A 16,635-nucleotide genomic window follows, 5' to 3' on the forward strand; every position below is an offset into this window, starting at 1 on the left:
CTGTTGATTGTTAAGTTACAGCATCTGTGTAGTTATTTGAAAACATCATACTCTCAGAATCACGGATCTAACAACATCCATGTAATGAAATATGGTCCTGCTTGCCTGTCTAACTGGGAATAAGAATCCCCATACCCTATTTCAATAAGAGCAGGGACTTCTCCAAGTATCCTGGCCAACATTAAATAGCTTCTGTTTATATAGTGCCTGTAACTTAGAAAAATATCCGAAAGCGCTTCACAGAAGCGTCATTAGACAAAAATGACACTGAGCCAAAGAAGGAGATATTAGGAGGGGTGACTAAAAACTTGGTCAAATAGGTAGCTTTTAACGAGCGTCTTATTCTCGAGCTTAGGGCGTAGACAGCTGAAGGCACAGCCGCCAATGGTAGGGGGGTGCACAGGAGGCCATAGAAACATAGAAACATATTCACCTACACACTCACACACACACATTCACCTACACACTCATACACACACATTCACCTACACACTCACACATTCACCTACACACACATTCACCTACACACTCACACACACACATTCACCAACACACTCACACACACGCATTCACCTACACACTCACACACACACATATTCACCTACAGACTTACATACACACACGCACATTCACCTACACACTCACACATTCACCTACACACTCACACACACATTCACCTACACACTCACACATTCACCTACACACTCACACACACACACATTCACCTACACACTCACACACACACATTCACCTACACTCACACACACAACACATTCACCTACACACTCACACATTCACCTACACACTCACACACACACACATTCACCTACACACTCACACACACATTCACCTACACACTCACACATTCACCTACACACTCACACACACACACATTCACCTACACACTCACACACACACATTCACCTACACTCACACACACAACACATTCACCTGCACACACACACACACACATTCACCTACACTCACACACACACACATTCACCTGCACACGCACACACATTCACCTACACACACACACACACACACATTCACCTATACACTCACACACACACATTCACCTACACACACACACATTCACCTACACACACACACACACACACACATTCACCTACAAACACACACACACACATTCACCTACACACACACACACACACACACATTCACCTACACACTCACACACACACACACACATTCACCTACACACTCACACACACACACATTCACCTACACACACACATTCACCTACACACTCACACACATTCACCTACACACACTCACACACACATACACACACATTCACCTACACACTCACATGCACACACATTCACACACTCACACACACACATTCACCAACACACTCACACTCACACACACACACATTCACCTATACACACTCACACACATTCACCTACACACACTCACACACACATACGCACACATTCACCTACACACTCACATGCACACACATTCACACACTCACACACACACATTCACCAACACACTCACACTCACACACACACACATTCACCTATACACACACACACACATTCACCTACACACTCACACACATTCACCTACACACACTCACACACACACACACACACATTCACCTACACACTCACATGCACACACATTCACACACTCACACACACACACATTCACCAACACACTCACACTCACACACACACACATTCACCTATACACTCACACACACACACATTCACCTATACACTCACACACACATTCACCTACACACTCACACACACACACATTCTCCTATACACTCACACACACACACATTCACCTACACACACACACATTCACCTACACACTCACACACATAAATTCACCTACACACTCACATGGAAACATAGAAGATAGGAGCAGGAGTAGGCCATTCAGCCCCTCGAGCCTGTTCCGCCATTTAATTAGATCATGGCTGATGATCCAAATTCAGTACCCTGTCCCTGCTTTCTCCCCATTTCCCTTGACCCCTTTAGCCTTAAGAAATATATCTAACTCCTTCTTGAATATATTTAATAAGTTGGCCTCAACTGCCTTCTGTGGTAGAGAATTCCACCGGTTCACCACTCTCTGGCTGAAGAAATTCCTCATCTCAGTCCTAAATGGCTTACCCCTTATCCTTAGACTGTGACCCCTGGTTCTGGACTCCCCTGCCATCGGGAACATCCTTCCTGCATCTAGTCTGTCTAGTCCTGTTAGAATTTTATAAGTTTCAATGAGATCCCCTCTCATTCTTCTAAACACTAGCGAATATAAGCCTAATTGACCTCATACGTCATTCCTGCCATCCCAGGTATCAGTCTGGTAAATCTTCGCTGCACTCTCTCCATGGCAAGAACATCCTTCCTCAAATAAGGCGACTAAAACTGCACACAATACTCAAGGTGTGGTCTCACCAAGGCCCTGTACAACTGCAGCAAGACATCCTTGCTCCTGTACTCGAATCCTCTTGCTATGAAGGCCAACATACCATTTGCCTTCCTAACCGCATGCTTACCTTCAGCGACTGGTGCACAAGGACACCCAGGTCTCGTTGCACTTCCCCTTTTCCCAATCTATTGCTGTTCAGATAATAATCTATCTTCCTGTTTTTGCCACCGAAGTGGATAACCTCGCATTTATCCACATTATACTGCATCTGCCATGCATCTGCCCAATCACCCAACCTGTCCAAATCATACTGGAGTTTCTCTGCATCCTCCTCACAGCACACACGCCCACCCAGCTTTGTGTCGTCTGCAAACTTGGAGATATTACATCTAGTTCCCTTGTCTAGATCATTTATATATATTGTGAATAGCTGGGGTCCTAGCACCGATCCCTGCGGTACCCCACTAGTCACTGCCTGTCACTCAGAAAAAGACCTGTTTATTCCAACTCTTTGCTTCCTGTCTGCCAACCAGTTCTCTATCCAAGACAGTACCTTACCCCAATCCCATGTGCTTTAACTTTGCACGCCAATCTCTTATGCGGGACCTTATCGAAGGCCTTCTGAAAGTCCACGTACACCACATCCACTGGTTCTCCCATATCTATTCTACCAGTTACATTCTCAAAAAATTCCAGTAGATTAGTCAAGCATGATTTACCTTTTGTAAATCCATGTTGACTTTGTCCGGTCCTGTCACTGTTTTCCAAGTGCTCTGCTATTACATCTTTTATAATGGACTCTAGCCTTTTCCCCACTACCGATGTCAGGCTTACCGGTCTATAATTCCCCATTTTCTCTCTACCACCTTTTTTAAATAGTGGGGTTACATTAGCTACCCTCCAATCCATGGGAACTATTCCAGAGCCTATAGAATTTTGGAAGATGACCAGCAATGCATCTACTATTTCTAGGGCCACTTCCTTAAGTACCCTAGGATGTAGATTATCAGGCCCTGGGGATTTATTGGCCTTCAATCCCATCAATTTCCCTAACACCATTTCCCTACACATACTGATTTCATTCAGTTCCTCCCTTTCGTTAGACCCTATGGCCTAGAAATTCAGTAGCGCCGCGTTTGGGGTGCCAGCCTCGCCAGGGCGCTAAAAGTAGCGCCCCGGAAGCATTCGCGGCCGCCTGCTGGAAATTCAGTTGGAGCGCCCCAAAGGGAAGTGCTGCGCTACTGGAGGCGCCCCGCATCCCTCTTGGGGTGCTGCAACTGAATATCGTGGCGCAACGTACCGCAGCGCCACACGCTGCGGCACATCGCGCTGCAGTACTGCAGGCCTTCCTCCCCTACTTAAAGGGGAGGGGCCTGCACCAACGTGATCTGGGGCCCAGCTGGGCCCCTGAGGATCGCGAGTGCCGGCAAAAGAGCCCGGCCCCGAGGAGAAGTGCCGGGCTCTTGCAACGCAGCCGGCACTCCGCGGGGGAGGGGGGGGCGTTCAGGAGGCCAGGGATGGCAGCGCAGAGAGGTGGTGGCAGGCGGCCAGCAACAAAAATGGCCGCCCCGCACCTCTCCTTTAATTTGCGCCTCCACCGCCGCAGGTAGGCCCCCCTGAACCAGTCGCACATAGTGCCCGGCGTTAAATCAGGGGGCGCTTCTAAATATCGCGGCCGGGGCGTTAGCGGGGCGCTGTGCACATCGATGACATCATCGGTAGCGGCGCAGCGCTAACGGCTAGCCCCACCACTAGCGTCCCGCTTAGCGCCCTCTTAAGGCGCTAACGGGTGGTGCAGCCAACTGAATTTCTAGGCCTATGTTCCTCGGCATCTCTGGGAGAAGTATGAGGAGGGATAGTGCACCTCGGTCACAATCACAGAGGATGTCATTTGTGACTTTGATTAGGGCTGTTTCAGTGCTGTGGCAGGGGCAAAAACCTGATTGAAGTGGTTCAAACATGGAGTTGCGGGAAAGATGGGCATGGATTTGGGAGGAATTTGGATAGGAAAGGGAGGTTGGAGATAGGGCAGCAGTTTTCTACCTCAATCAACAGCATCCACACAAACCAACCAGATTACCTGGTTATCTATTCATTTGTTGTTTGCGAGGCCTCACTGTTTACAATATGGCTTTTGCATTTGCTGCTATAACAAGACGGGAGACATTCCCAGATACCGGACAAAAAAACAGTAGTTATTCAGGAGGCAGTTAGGTACTGTGGCGGGGGGACTCTAGGTTTCATCAGAATCTAAATATGCTGAATGGCCTCCTTCAACTGTAATTAGCTTTGTGAACTTACACATATCAATCCTGATCAAAATCAGATAGTACAGGAGGCAGTCTCTTAAATTTCTGTTAAGCTCTATCTTGTAGCCATACCTCCCTCCATGGCCAATTGGGCAATTGTTGGGTACTTTGTAATACAGAGCCATGCAAGCCAAGTGTGATTCCCCAGTCTGTGCTGACTTAGCTTATCTCAACCAGGCCAGGATTGGGGAGACCACCATTCAGGATCAGGTTTGGCAGATGCTTCAGACAAAGACATGGGCCTAGAAATTCACTATAGCCCCGTTTGGGGCGCCAGCCTCGCCAGGGCGCTAAAAGTAGCGCCCCGGAAGCAGTCGCGGCCGCCCGCCGGAAATTCAGTTGGAGCGCCCCAGAGGGAAGCGCGGCACTACTGGAGGTGCCCCGCATCCCTCTTGGGGCGCTGCAACTGAATATCGCTGCGCAACGTGCCGCAGCGCCACACACTGCGGCACGTCACGCTGCAGTACTGCAGGCCTTCCTCCCCTTCTTAAAGGGGAGGGACCTTGTTCACCGTGATCTGGGGCCCAGCTGGGCCCCCGAGGATCGCGAGTGCCGGGAAAAGAGCCCGGCACCGAGGAGAAGTGCCGGGCTCTTGGAACGCAGCCGGTACTCCGCCGGGGGGTGGGGGGGGTGTTCAGGAGGCCGAGGACGGCAGCGCGGAGAGGTGCTGGCAGGCAGCCAGTAACAAAAATGGCTGCCCCGCACCTCTCCTTTAATTTGCGCCTCTAGCGCCGCAGGTAGGCTCCCCTGAACCGGTCGCACATAGCGTCTGGCAATAAATCAGGGGGCGCTTCTAAATATCGCGGCCGGGTCGTCAGCGGGGCGCTGCGCACACCGATGACGTCATCGGTAGCGGCGCAGCGCTAACGGCTAGCGCCACCACTAGCATCCCGCTGAATTTAGCGGGAGGCGTGGCCAGTGGCTTGCGACCCACTTAGCGCCCTCTTAAGGCGCTAACGGGTGGCGCAGCCCACTGAATTTCTAGGCCATGGTCCGTAAGACAATTGGTTCTCACCGTAAAAGATGTAGTTTCCGGGGTGGAGTTCGTCGAGACGCCCCATGTCTGGTATGGGGTGACTGCAGGAAGGTGTCGATCCAATGCTGCAGCGGGGACACCTCACACCTGCCTTCTCCAACCTGCAAAGAGATGAGCATTGTTCAACTTCAATATGCACAGAAATTTCCAGTAACACACTGCAGGCCTCTCAGCAGTGTGAAGAGAAAGACAGGTTAACATTTCAGGTGGAGATTCCCCCTCAGCTGTTCCTCTGTTTCAGATGTTGACAGGTACGCTGTGCGTTTCCAGAACGTTCTCTGTTTATTTCAGATTTCCAATACTTATGTTCTTTTTTCCACTTTATTTGTAGCTTAACAGAGATGAAAAACATCACTACTGAAGTTTGGAACACTTTCCAATTGACATTCCCTCTACACCGTCACATCAAACACTCCCAGGGCAGGTACAGCACGGGTTAGATACAGAGTAAAGCTCCCTCTACACTGTCCCATCAAACACTCCCAGGGCAGGTACAGCACGGGTTAGATACAGAGTAAAGCTCCCTCTACACTGTCCCAACAAACACTCCCAGGGCAGGTACAGCACGGGTTAGATACAGAGTAAAGCTCCCTCTACACTGTGCCATCAAACACTCCCAGGGCAGGTACAGCACGGGTTAGATACAGAGTAAAGCTCCCTCTACACTGTCCCAACAAACACTCCCAGGGCAGGTACAGCACGGGTTAGATACAGAGTAAAGCTCTCTCTACACTGTCCCAACAAACACTCCCAGGGCAGGTACAGCACAGGTTAGATACAGAGTAAAGCTCCCTCTGCACTGTCCCAACAAACACTCCCAGGGCAGGTACAGCACAGGTTAGATACAGAATATAGCTCCCTTTACACTGTCCCATCAAACACTCCCAGAGCAGGTACAGCACAGGTTAGATACAGAGTAAAGCTCCCTCTACACTGTCCCATCAAACACTTCCAGGGCAGGTACAGCACGGGTTAGATACAGAGTAAAGCTCCCTCTACACTGTCCCATCAAACACTTCCAGGGCAGGTACAGCACGGGTTAGATACAGAATAAAGCTCCCTCTACACTGTCCCATCAAACACTCCCAGGGCAGGTACAGCACGGGTTAGATACAGAGTAAAGCTCCCTCTACACTGTCCCATCAAACACTTCCAGGGCAGGTACAGCACAGGTTAGATACAGAATAAAGCTCCCTCTACACTGTCCCATCAAACACTCCCAGGGCAGGTACAGTCTGGGTTAACTGATGATCAGTTTCCATCCTTGGTTTGTGCTGTTAGCTGATCTCTGATGGCAGTTGGCTACAATAGGCCTCCGCATCCCCAGGGTTGGGGGTGGGAAAAACAAAATCCAGGGTCCCACTCATGAACGCTCTCCAGTGACTCCAACTGGAAAATGTGTGTGTATGTGAGTGTGCAAGTGTGTCTGTGTGCAAGTGTGTCTGTGTGCAAGTGTCTATGTGAGTGTGTGCTGGTATGTATGAATGTGCGTGCATGTGTCTGTATGTGCTTGAGTGTGTGTGTATATGTAGGTGAATGTGCCTCTGTGTGTGTGAGTGTGTAGGTGAATGTGTGTGTGTGTAGGTGAATGGGTGTGTGTGAGTGTGTAGGTGAATGTGTGTGTGTGAGTGTGTGTGAGTGTGTAGGTGAATGTGTGTGTGTGTGAATGTGTAGGGGAATGTGTGTGTGTGAGTGTGTAGGTGAATGTGTGTGTGTGAGTGTGTAGGTGAATGTGTGAGTGTGTAGGTGAATGTGTGAGTGTGTAGGTGAATGTGTGTGTGTGAGTGTGTGTCAGTGAATGTGTGTGTGTCAGTGTGTAGGTGAATGTGTGTGTGTGTGTAGGTGAATGTGTGTGTGTGAGTGTGTAGGTGAATGTGTGTGTGTGTGTGTGTGAGTGTATAGGTGAATGTGTGTGTGTGTGTGTAGGTGAATGTGTGTGTGTGAGTGTGTAGGTGAATGTGTGTGTGAGTGTGTAGGTGAATGTGTGTGTGTGTGAGTGTGTAGGTGAATGTGTGTGTGTGAGTGTGTAGGTGAATGTGTGTGTGTGTGAGTGTAGGTCAATGTGTGTGTGTGAGTGTGTAGGTGAATGTGTGTATATGTGAGTGTGTAGGTGAATGTGTGTGTGTGAGTGTGTAGGTGAATGTGTGTGTGTGTGAGTGTGTAGGTGAATGTGTGTGTGTGAGTGTGTAGGTGAATGTGTGTGTGTGAGTGTGTAGGTGAATGTGTGTGTGTGAGTGTGTAGGTGAATGTATGTGTGTGTGTGTGTAGGTGAATGTGTGTGTGTGTGAGTGTGTAGGTGAATGTGTGTGTGTGTGAGTGTGTAGGTGAATGTGTGTATATGTGAGTGTGTAGGTGAATATGTGTGAGTGTGTAGGTGAATGTGTGTATATGTGAGTGTGTAGGTGAATATGTGTGAGTGTGTAGGTGAATGTGTGTGTATATGTTGGTGTTGACGGTGGATAGGCAACGGCAAACACTTAAAGATCGCCTGGATGAACTACAGAATTTGTTCATCCCTGTTTGGCATAAAAATAAAACAAAAAAGGTGACTCAACCGTGGCTAGCAAGGGAAATTAGGGATAGCATAAGATCCAAGGAGAAGACATATAAATTGGCCAGAAAAAGCAGCAAACCTGAGGATTGGGAGCAGTTTAGGATTCAACAAAGGAGGACAAAGGGATGAATTAAGAAGGGGAAAATACAGTATGAAAGTAAGCTTGCAGGGAACATAAAAACTGACTGTAAAAGCTTTTATAGATATGTGAAGAGAAAAAGATTGGTGAAGTCAAGCGTAGGTCACTTGCAGTCAGAATCAGGGGAATTTATAATGGGGAACAAAGAAATGGCCGACCAATTAAATACATATTTTGGTTCTGTCTTCACAAAGGAGGACACAAATAACCTCCCAGAGATGTCGGGGAACACAAGGTCTAATGAGAGGGAGGAATTGAAAGAAATCAGTATTTGTAGGGAAATGGTGTTAGGGAAATTGATGGGATTGAAGGCCGATAAATCCCCAGGGCCTGATAATCTACATCCTAGGGTACTTAAGGAAGTGGCCCTAGAAATAGTAGATGCATTGCTGGTCATCTTCCAAAATTCTATAGACTCTGGAACAGTTCCCATGGATTGGAGGGTAGCTAATGTAACCCCACTATTTAAAAAAGGTGGTAGAGAGGAAACAGGGAATTATAGACCGGTAAGCCTGACATCGGTAGTGGGGAAAATGCTAGAGTCCATTATAAAAGATGTAATAACAGAGCACTTGGAAAACAGTGACAGGATCGGACAAAGTCAACATGGATTTACAAAAGGTAAATCATGCTTGACTAATCTACTGGAATTTTTTGAGGATGTAACTGGTAGAATAGATAAGGGAGAACCAGTGGATGTGGTGCACTTGGACTTTCAGAAGGCCTTCGATAAGGTCCCGCATAAGAGATTGGCGTGCAAAGTTAAAGCACATCGGATTAGGGGTAAGGTACTGACTTGGATAGAGAACTGGTTGGCAGACAGGAAGCAAAGAGTTGGAATAAACGGGTCTTTTTCCGAATGGCAGGCAGTGACTAGTGGGGTACCGCAGGGATCGGTGCTAGGACCCCAGCTATTCACAATATATATTAATGATCTAGACGAGGGAACTAGATGTAATATCTCCAAGTTTGCAGATGACACAAAGCTGGGTGGGCATGTGTGCTGTGAGGAGGATGCAGAGAAACTCCAGTATGATTTGGACAGGTTGGGTGATTGGGCAGATGCATGGCAGATAAAATATAACATGGATAAATGCGAGGTTATCCACTTTGGTGGCAAAAACAGGAAGACAGATTATTATCTGAGTGGCAATACATTGGGAAAAGGGGAAGTGCAATGAGACCTGGGTGTCCTTGTGCACCAGTCGCTGAAGGTAAGCATGCAGGTGCAGCAGACGGTTAAGAAGGCAAATGGTATGTTGGCCTTCGTAGCGAGAGGGTTTGAGCACAGGAACAAGGATGTCTTGCTGTAGTTGTACAGGGCCTTAGTGAGACCACACCTTGAGTATTGTGTGCAGTTTTCGTCGCCATATCTGAGGAAGGATGTTCTTGCCATGGAGAGAGTGCAGCGAATATTTACCAGACTGATACCTGGGATGGCAGGAATGACGTATGAAGAGAGATTGGGTCGATTAGGCTTATATTCGCTAGAGTTTAGAAGAATGAGAGGGGATCTCATTAAAACTTGTAAAATTCTAACAGGACTAGACAGACTAGATGCAGGAAGGATGTTCCCGATGGCGGGGGAGTCCAGAACCAGGGGTCACAGTCTAAGGATAAGGGGTAAGCCATTTAGGACTGAGATGAGGAATTTCTTCAGCCAGAGAGTGGTGAACCTGTGGACTTCTCTACCACACAAGGCAGTTGAGGCCAGCTTATTAAATATATTCAAGAAGGAGTTAGATATATTTCTTAAGGCTAAAGGGGTCAAGGGAAATGGGGAGAAAGCAGGGACAGGGTACTGAATTTGGATGATCAGCCATGATCTAATTAAATGGCGGAACAGGCTCGAGGGGCTGAATGGCCTACTCCTGCTCCTATCTTCTATGTTTCCATGTGAGTGTGTAGATGAATTTGTGTGTGTGAGTGTGTAGGTGAATGTGTGTGTGTGTAGGTGAATGTGTGTGTGTGTGAGTGTATAAGAGAATGTGTGTGTGTGTGTGTGAGTGTGTAGGTGAATGTGTGTGTGTGTAGGTGAATGTGTGTGTGTGTAGGTGAATGTGTGTGTGTGTAGGTGAATGTGTGTGTGTGTGAGTGTATAGGAGAATGTGTGAGTGTGTAGGTGAATGTGTGTGTGTGTGAGTGTGTGTAGGTGAATGTGTGTGTGTGTGAGTGTATAGGAGAATGTGTGTGTGTGTGTGTGAGTGTGTAGGTGAATGTGTGTGTGTGTAGGTGAATGTGTGTGTGTGTAGGTGAATGTGTGTGTGTGTAGGTGAATGTGTGTGTGTGTGAGTGTATAGGAGAATGTGTGAGTGTGTAGGTGAATGTGTGTGTGTGTGTGTGTGAGTGTGTGTGAATGTGTAGGTGAATGTGTGTGTGTGTGTGTGTGAGTGTGTGTAGGTGAATGTGTGTGAGTGTATAGGTGAATGTGTGTGTGTGTGAGTGTGTAGGTGAATGTGTGTGTGTGTGTGAGTGTGTAGGTGAATGTGTGTGTATGAGTGTGTAGGTGAATGTGTGTGTGTGTGAGTGTGTAGGTGAATGTGTGTGTGTGTGTGTGTGTGTAGGTGAATGTGTGTGTGTGTGTTCGTAGGTGAATGTGTGTGCGTGTGTGTAGGTGAATGTGTGTGTGTGTGTGTGTGTGCAGGTGAATGTGTATGTGTGTGAGTGTAGGTGAATGTGTGTGTGTGAGTGTGTAGGTGAATGTGTGTGTGTGTGAGTGTGTAGGTGAATGGGTGAGTGTGTAGGTGAATGTGTGTGTGAGTGTGTAGGTGAATGTGTGAGTGTGTAGGTGAATGTGCGTGTGTGTGTGTGAGTCTGTAGGTGAATGTGTGTGTGTGTGAGTGTGTTGGTAAATGTGTGTGTGTGAGTGTGTATGTGAATGTGTGTGTGTGAGTGTGTAGGTGAATGTGTGAGTCTGTAGGTGAATGTGTGTGTGTGTGAGTGTGTTGGTAAATGTGTGTGTGTGAGTGTGTAGGTGAATGTGTGTGTGTGAATGTGTAGGTGAATGTGTGTGTGTGTGAGTGTGTAGGTGAATGTGTGTGTGTGTGTGTTTGAGTGTGTAGGTGAATGTGTGTGTGTATGTAGGTGAATATGTGTGAGTGTGTGAGTGTGTAGGTGAATGTGTGTGTGTGTAGCTGAATGTGTGTGTGTGAGTGTGTAGGTGAATGTGTGTGTGTGTGTGTGTAGGTGAATGTGTGTGAGTGTGTGTGAGTGTGTAAGTGAATGTGTGTGTGTGTGTGTGCAGGTGAATGTGTGTGAATGTGTGTGAGTGTGTAGGTGAATGTGTGTGTGTGTAGCTGAATGTGTGTGTGTGTGAGTGTATAGGTGAATGTGTGTGTGTGTGTGTGTATAGGTGAATGTGTGTGTGTAGGTGAATGTGTGTGTGTGTGTGTAGGTGAATGTGTGTGTGTGTGAGTGTGTAGGAGAATGTGTGTGTGTGTAGGTGAATGTGTGTGTGTGTGAGTGTGTAGGTGAATGTGTGTGAGTGTGTGTGTGTAGGTGAATGTGTGTGTTTGTGTGTGTAGGTGATTGTGTGTGTGTGTGTGTAGGTGAATGTGTGTGAATGTGTGTGAGTGCGTAGGTGAATGTGTGTGTGTGTGTGTGTGTAGGTGAATGTGTGTGTGTGTGTGAGTGTGTAGGTGAATGTGTGTGTGTGTGAGTGTGTAGGTGAATGTGTGTGTGTGTGAGTGTGTAGGTGAATTTGTGTGTGTGAGAGTGTGTAGGTGAATGTGTGTGTGTGTGTGAGTGTGTAGGTGAATGTGTGTGTGTGTGTGTGTGAGTGTGTAGGTGAATGTGTTTGTGTGTGAGTGCGTACGTGAATGTGTGTGTGTGTGTGAGTGTGTAGGTGAATGTGTGTGTGTGTGAGTGTGTAGGTGAATGTGTGTGTGTTTGAGTGTGTACGTGAATGTGTGTGTGTGAGTGTGTAGGTGAATGTGTGTGCGTGTGAGTGTGTAGGTGAATGTGTGTGTGTGTGAGTGTGTAGGTGAATGTGTGTGTGTGAGTGAGTGTGTAGGTGAATGTGTGTGTGTGAGTGTGTAGGTGAATGTGTGTGTGTGTGTAGGTGAATGCGTGTGAATGTGTGTGAGTGTGTAGGTGAATGTGTGTGTGTAGGTGAATGTGTGTGTGTGTGTGTGTGAGTGTGTCGGTGAATGTGTGTGTGTGAGTGTGTAGGTGAATGTGTGTGTGTGTGTAGGTGAATGTGTGTGAATGTGTGTGACTGTGTAGGTGAATGTGTGTGTGTGTGAGTGTGTAGGTGAATGTGTGTGTGTGTGTAGGAGAATGTGTGTGTGTAGCTGAATGTGTGTGTGTGTGAGTGTGTAGGTGAATGTGTGTGTGTGTAGCTGAATGTGTGTGAGTGTGTGTGTGTAGGTGAATGTGTGTGTTTGTGTGTGTAGGTGAATGTGTGTGTGTGTGTGTGTGTAGGTGAATGTGTGTGAATGTGTGTGAGTGTGTAGGTGAATGTGTGTGTGTGTGTGTAGGTGAATGGGTGTGAATGTGTGTGAGTGTGTAGGTGAATGTGTGTGTGTGTGGGTGAATGTGTGTGTGTGTGTGAGTGTGTTGGTGAATGTGTGTGTGTGTGTGAGTGTGTAGGTGAATGAGTGTGTGTAGGTGAATGTGTGTGAATGTGTGTGAGTGTGTAGGTGAATGTGTGTGTGTGTGTGAGTGTGTCGGTGAATGTGTGTGTGTGTGTGTGTGTAGGTTAATGTGTGTGTGTAGGCGAATGTGTGTGAATGTGTGTGAGTGTGTAGGTGAATGTGTGTGTGTGTGTGTGTAGGTGAACGTGTGTGTGTGTGTGAGTGTGTAGGTGAATGTGTGTATGTGTGAGTGTGTAGGTGAATGTGTGTGTGTGTGTGTGTAGGTGAATGTGTGTGAGTGTGTAGGAGAATGTGTGTGAGTGTGTAGGTGAATGTGTGTGTGTGTGTGTGTGTAGGTGAATGTGTGAGTGTGTAGGTGAATGTGTGTGCGTGAGTGTGTAGGTGAATGTGTGTGTGTGTGAGTGTGTAGGTGAATGTGTGTGTGTGTGTGTAGGTGAATGTGTGTGAATGTGTGTGAGTATGTAGGTGAATGTGTGTGAGTGTGTAGGTGAATGTGTGTGTGTGTGTGTAGGTGAATGTGTGTGAATGTGTGTGAGTGTGTAGGTGAATGTGTGTGTGTGTAGGTGAATGTGTGTGTGTGTGTGAGTGTGTCGGTGAATGTGTGTGTGTGTGTGTGTAGGTGAACGTGTGTGTGTGTGTGTGAGTGTGTAGGTGAATGTGTGTATGTGTGCGTGTGTAGGTGAATGTGTGTGTGTGTGTAGGTGAATGTGTGTGAGTGTGTAGGAGAATGTGTGTGTGTGTAGCTGAATGTGGGTGTGTGTGTGAGTGTGTAGGTGAGTGTGTGTGTGTGTAGGTGAATGTGTGTGTGTGAGTGAGTGTGTAGGTGAATGTGTGTGTGTGTGTGTGTGTAGGTGAATGTGTGTGAATGTGTGTGAGTATGTAGGTGAATGTGTGTGAGTGTGTAGGTGAATGTGTGTGTGTGTGTAGGTGAATGTGTGTGAATGTGTGTGAGTGTGTAGGTGAATGTGTGTGTGTGTAGGTGAATGTGTGTGTGTGTGTGAGTGTGTAGGTGAATGTGTGTGTGTGAGTGTGTAGGTGAATGTGTGTGTGTGTGTAGGTGAATGTGTGTGAGTGTGTAGGTGAATGTGTGTGTGTGTAGGTGAATGTGTGTGAGTGTGTAGGTGAATGTGTGTGTGTGTAGCTGAATGTGTGTGTGTGTGTGTGAGTGTGTAGATGAATGTGTGTGTGTGTGTAGGTGAATGTGTGTGTGTGTGTGTGTAGGTGAATGTGTGTGTTTGTGTGTGTAGGTGAATGTGTGTGTGTGAGTGTGTAGGTGAATGTGTGAGTGTGTACGTGAATGTGTGTGTGTGAGTGTGTAGGTGAATGTGTGTGAGTGTACTTGAATGTGTGTGTGTGTGTGTGTAGGTGAATGTGTGTGTGTGAGTGTGTAGCTGAATGTGTGTGTGTGTGTGAGTGTGTAGGTGAATTCATGTGTGTGTGGGTGTGTAGGTGAATGTGTGTGTGTGTGAGTGTGTAGGTGAATGTGTGTGTGTGAATGTGTAGGTGAATGTGTGTGTGTGTGAGTGTGTAGGTGAATGTGTGTGTATGTGTGTGAGTGTGCAGGTGAATGTGTGTGTGTGTGTGTGAGTGTGTAGGTGAATGTGTGTGTGTGAATGTGTAGGTGAATGTGTGTGTGTGTGAGTGTGTAGGTGAATGTGTGTGTGTGTAGGTGAATGTGTGTAAATGTGTGTGAGTGTGTAGGTGAATGTGTGTGTGTGTGTGTAGGTGAATGGGTGTGAATGTGTGTGAGTGTGTAGGTGAATGTGTGTTTGTGTCGGTGAATGTGTGTGTGTGAGTGTGTAGGTGAATGTGTGTGTGTGAGTGTGTAGGTGAATGTGTGTGAGTGTGTAGGTGAATGTGTGTGTGTGTAGGTGAATGTGTGTGTGTGTGTGAGTGTGTCAGTGAATGTGTGTGAGTGTGAGTGTGTAGGTGAATGTGTGTGTGTGTGTGTGAATGTGTAGGTGAATCTGTGTGTGTGTGTGTAGGTGAATGTGTGTGTGTAGGTGAATGTGTGTGTGTGAGTGTGTAGGTGAATGTGTGTGTATGTGAGTGTGTAGGTGAATGTGTGTGTGTGAATGTGTCGGTGAATGTGTGTGTGTGTGAGTGTGTAGGTGAATGTGTGTGTATGTGTGTGAGTGTGTAGGTGAATGTGTGTGTGTGAGTGTGTAGGTGAATGTGTGTGTGTGAGTGTGTAGGTGAATGTGTGTGTATGTGAGTGTGTAGGTGAATGTGTGTGTGTGAATGTGCAGGTGAACGTGTGTGTGTGTGTGTGTGTAGGTGAATGTGTGTGAATGTGTGTGAGTGTGTAGGTGAATGTGTGTGTGTGTGTAGGTGAATGGGTGTGAATGTGTGTGAGTGTGTAGGTGAATGTGTGTTTGTGTTTGTGTAGGTGAATGTGTGTGTGTGAGTGTGTAGGTGAATGTGTGTGTGTGAGTGTGTAGGTGAATGTGTGTGTGTGTGTAGGTGAATGTGTGTGAGTGTGTAGGTGAATGTGTGTGTGTGTAGGTGAATGTGTGTGTGTGTGTGAGTGTGTCGGTGAATGTGTGTGAGTGTGAGTGTGTAGGTGAATGTGTGTGTGTGTGTGTGAATGTGTAGGTGAATCTGTGTGTGTGTGAGTGTGTAGGTGAATGTGTGTGTGTGTAAGTGTGTAGGTGAATGTGTGTGTGTGTGTGTAGGTGAATGTGTGTGTGTAGGTGAATGTGTGTGTGTGAGTGTGTAGGTGAATGTGTGTGTATGTGAATGTGTAGGTGAATGTGTGTGTGTGAATGTGTAGGTGAATGTGTGTGTGTGTGAGTGTGTAGGTGAATGTGTGTGTATGTGTGTAGGTGAATGTGTGAGTGCGAGAATCGGCAGGATTCGCGGGCTGAGCGGCTGTATAAAGGCTCCAGAGCCCAGGTAAGGCCTCAGTGCGAGAATCGGCGGGAATCGCGGGCTGAGCGGCTGTATAAAGGCTCCAGAGCCCAGGTAAGGCCTCAGTGCGAGAATCGGCGGGAATCGCGGGCTGAGCGGCTGTATAAAGGCCCCAGAGACCAGGTAAGGCCTCAGTGCAAGAATCGGCGGGAATCACGGGCTGAGCGGCTGTATAAAGGCTCCAGAGCCCAGGTAAGGCCTCCGTGCGAGAATCGGTGGGAATCCCGGGCTGAGCGGCTGTATAAAGGCTCCCGAGACCCAGGTAAGGCCTCAGTGCGAGAATCGGCGGGAATCGCGGGCTGAGCGGCTGTATAAAGGCCCCAGAGACCAGGTAAGGCCTCAGTGCGAGAATCGGCGGGAATCGCGGGCTGAGCGGCTGTATAAAGGCTCCCGAGACCCAGGTAAGGCCTCAGTGCGAGAATCGGCGGGAATCGCGGGCTGAGCGGCTGTATAAAGGCCCCAGAGACCAGGTAAGGCCTCAGTGCGAGAATTGGTGGGAATCGCGGGCTGAGCGGCTGTATAAAGGCTCCCGAGACCCAGGTAAGGCCTCAGTGCAAGAATCGGTGGGAATCGCGGGCTGAGCAGCTGTATAAAGGCCCCAGAGACCAGGTAAGGCCTCAGTGCGAGAATCGGCGGGAATCGCGGGCTGAGCGGCTGTATAAAGGCCCCAGAGACCA

The 16,635-nt window shown here is 47.8% G+C and overlaps 1 protein-coding gene across 1 annotated transcript in view; it reads right to left on the reverse strand.

The window, feature by feature from the left end:
- Window positions 1–16,635, reverse strand: part of LOC147114705 (D-serine dehydratase) — a 144,483-nt gene that overhangs the window by 39,566 nt on the left and 88,282 nt on the right. The window contains 1 exon segment of the mRNA XM_085992108.1: window positions 5,740–5,861. Coding sequence (XP_085848234.1) covers window positions 5,740–5,861 — 122 coding nt within the window.

Source organism: Somniosus microcephalus, chromosome 7, assembly GCF_052327205.1.
Source record: "Somniosus microcephalus isolate GS21.2 chromosome 7, FLI_Smic_1.0, whole genome shotgun sequence".
NCBI lineage: Eukaryota > Metazoa > Chordata > Chondrichthyes > Squaliformes > Somniosidae > Somniosus > Somniosus microcephalus.